We start from the raw sequence: 3,085 nt of genomic DNA on the forward strand, positions 1-3,085 counted from the left end.
TTTTTTTTGTTTTGATGAGGTAATTTAGTTGTGCTTGCAAATTTAGATTTATGAATATAAAACCTTGAAAGAACATTATGAGGTAAAAACAACAACAACAAAAACACAATCTCTTGTGAAGTCTGGTTGTATAAAACGGAAGAGGAGTTTACCGGTTACGGAAGTAAACCGGAAGTGCCATAGTAAGTCTACTCTCTTGTACCATGCTTGAATGGAGGTGACCTTAGTCCTTAAAATAAAGTAAAGGGACTTCCTGTGGACACCGCGTCAGTCTGGTCGAGGTGTAGATGCTAAACTTGAATCTTAAATATCAGTGAAGACTTTGCGGAGCGAGCAGGACGAACAGAGATGGCAGAGGCGCATCAGGCACGCGTGCACACCGTGGTGGAAGAAATGGTCCAAAGCCTAGAAAGGGACCACATCCGTGTGATGCAGGTAGGTGTCTTATATCTGTGGAACATGAGCTGTGTATGCAGGGCTCTGGTGTTTTCTCCCGGTGTATTGATCTGTGTGTTCTTGCTGCTGCAGGGTCGCATGTTCAGGTGCAGTGCGGACTGTTGTGATCGCTCCTCAGACTCGATGTCTGTGGTGCATCAGTGCATCGAGAGGTGTCACACTCCTCTGGCCAGAGCTCAGGGACTGGTCACTTCAGAGCTGGAGAAGTTTCAGGTGAGACATTTGAGTCTGTGACATAAAAAATAACTTTATTTGATTTAAACTTGTCTAGGCACCTATTTTTATTTAGTTCTTATTTTATGGTCTTTTTGCTGTCTTCTTATCTTGTCATCTGTTAATCTAATTTTACTTAATTTGTAATTTTTTTACTGTGAGTAGACACGTCCTATTGTCTATCGCTCCCTGTTGATGTGTGTGTATATTTATTTTAATTAAATTTGTATTATGTCTTTGTTGTGCCCTGCACACGACCCTTGTGGGTTTATAAGACACCATCACATAATACATTACGTTCAAAATACAGATTATACAGCTCGATCCTCTCAAAAATATTCCTTCTTCTTTACCAAGAAAATTTGCTACAATAAAGGTTCCCTTTTTAAAGCACAACTCCAGTTTTTCATATTCGTCTAACCACAAGAAATTAGCAGTGATGGAAGACATTTTAATAAAAAAAATACATTCCTCAAATCCTCAAACTGTGTACATATGGATGGATTTCTACGTGTCGAAGCACTATGCTATTGGTTATTATTATTATAACTGTTCCATCCTCTCAAGGACAAAGTGATATTTCAGTGTGGCATTTATAATAATATTAATATTAACAATAATAACTTGTTGTAGAGCGCTTTTCATACAGGAAATGTAGCTCAAAGTAGCCTGGAGACAGTAGATGTAATGGAGGTGGTAGCATCATGTTATTCAAATCTGCAACAGACTATGGCCCTGTAGCCCGGTTTTAGCCTTTGGTCACCTTTTCACCTGCTTATCTGTAAACATGCCTTTTGTCTGATTTATTCTTTTAATAAGTCTAAACTACCTCTCCTTTTTGCCCTGTCAGGACCGTCTGACCCGATGCACGATGCACTGCAACGATAAGGCGAAGGATCTTTTCGACTCCGGCGCTAAGGAGCCAGCTGTGCGAGCTCTGATGGACAGCTGTGTGGGCAGTTGTGTGGACGACCATGTGAACCTGATTCCCAGCATGACCAGAAGACTAAAAGATAATCTGGACTCTATACAGCAGTAAAGAGCGGAACGGATGACTGAGGTCATTACACATCCAGAAGCGTGGGGTCAGTCAACTCAGCCGGTTCGGCCAGTAACAGCTGAAGAAAGAGGGCTTGAACACCGTGAAAGGGCGGAGAGGGAAGTTCAAAATAGATCATATGACAAGAAAATAGTTTTGACAGGTTTCAGAGGCTGCGACTCCAGATGTTGGTGTTGTGGAGATTTAAAACTGCACACTGTGATATTTGTTATTGTATTATGTGTAATCTACAAACGGTAACCTCAGTGGAGAGACGGGGAGCTGAAAGTTTAGTTGGATCTTGGTTAATCTGCAACAAGAAAGAAATCCAGTGAAGCGTCTGGTGCCTCGTCATTGTATGTGAACGAGATGTCGACTCAAACATGCAGGAAAATCTCACTCCACATGTGCATCTATTCCCGAATTAAGGTTAAATGTCATCATGTGACTCTTCTCAGCCATATTTAACATCTGAAGTTTCTCTCCAGTTATGAGCCCTCTCATCCATTTTCTTTTGAGTGGGTCATTTTAATGTTGTGTCGTCTTTGATTGTCTGATTGTGAGATATGTTTGTCTGAATTAAAAGTTTATGGACCTGTTTTTGGACTACATTACTCCATTAAATCAGCAACAGGAGTTCTGCTCACAAGTATTGAGACAAGGCAATGATGAATGCCAGCGATGTTTTTCTCATGTATCTTATTGTCTCCTATAATGCTACAAGAAAGGTAACATTGTAAAGAGGCAGTCTAAGTAACTGCACATGAACAAATACAAAGTGCTGTAAACACTTCAGATCTGGTGTAAACCCCACAGCCCATTTAACTGGCCCAAATCTAATATTTCCTCTATATTCATTTAGAAAATGTTTGTAATATTGTCAAAGTTTCTGGTAATTTAAGGTCCCATATTGTATAAATATATTTATATATATATTTTTTTTATTATAAAAGAGGTTGAGGTGCTATAGAAATACTTTGAAAGTATTAAAACACTCAATCCACAGAGAAATGCACACAACTGCATTCAGAAACTGTGCCTTTAAAAGCCTTTAGGACGTCTGTACCATTGTGACGTCACAACTATACTGTATACAAGTAGAAAGTGCTGCTACAGTCATTCCCCGGCTGCAATGGGAGAAGATCAAGGAGTGTGGAAAGGGTCACAAAGCCATAATTGCGTCATATCATTGTGGTACAGCACACAATCAGTAAAATCTGGTCTGTAATTGCCGAAAGCTGCAGGGTGATTTATGTATTTCTGTAAGGCCAAGCGCACCTGAGCGGAAAGCATCTCCGAATAGAAGCTTTGGTAGCCTGAATTTCTTTTTCTTTATTTTACGCAAAACATTTGAGTAACATTTAGCAAGGGGTATAT

At 39.9% G+C, this 3,085-nt stretch overlaps 1 protein-coding gene across 1 annotated transcript; it reads left to right on the forward strand.

The window, feature by feature from the left end:
* Window positions 1–204: 204 nt before the first annotated feature.
* Window positions 205–2,208, forward strand: fam136a (family with sequence similarity 136 member A). The gene is made up of 3 exons (XM_083930232.1): window positions 205–435; window positions 529–669; window positions 1,520–2,208. The coding sequence occupies exons 1-3, from the start codon at window positions 349–351 to the stop codon at window positions 1,706–1,708; spliced, it is 417 nt and encodes a 138-aa protein (XP_083786358.1). The 5' UTR covers window positions 205–348; the 3' UTR covers window positions 1,709–2,208.
* The last annotated feature ends 877 nt before the right edge of the window (window positions 2,209–3,085 follow it).

This window comes from Echiichthys vipera, assembly GCF_963691815.1.
Source record: "Echiichthys vipera genome assembly, chromosome: 16".
NCBI lineage: Eukaryota > Metazoa > Chordata > Actinopteri > Perciformes > Trachinidae > Echiichthys > Echiichthys vipera.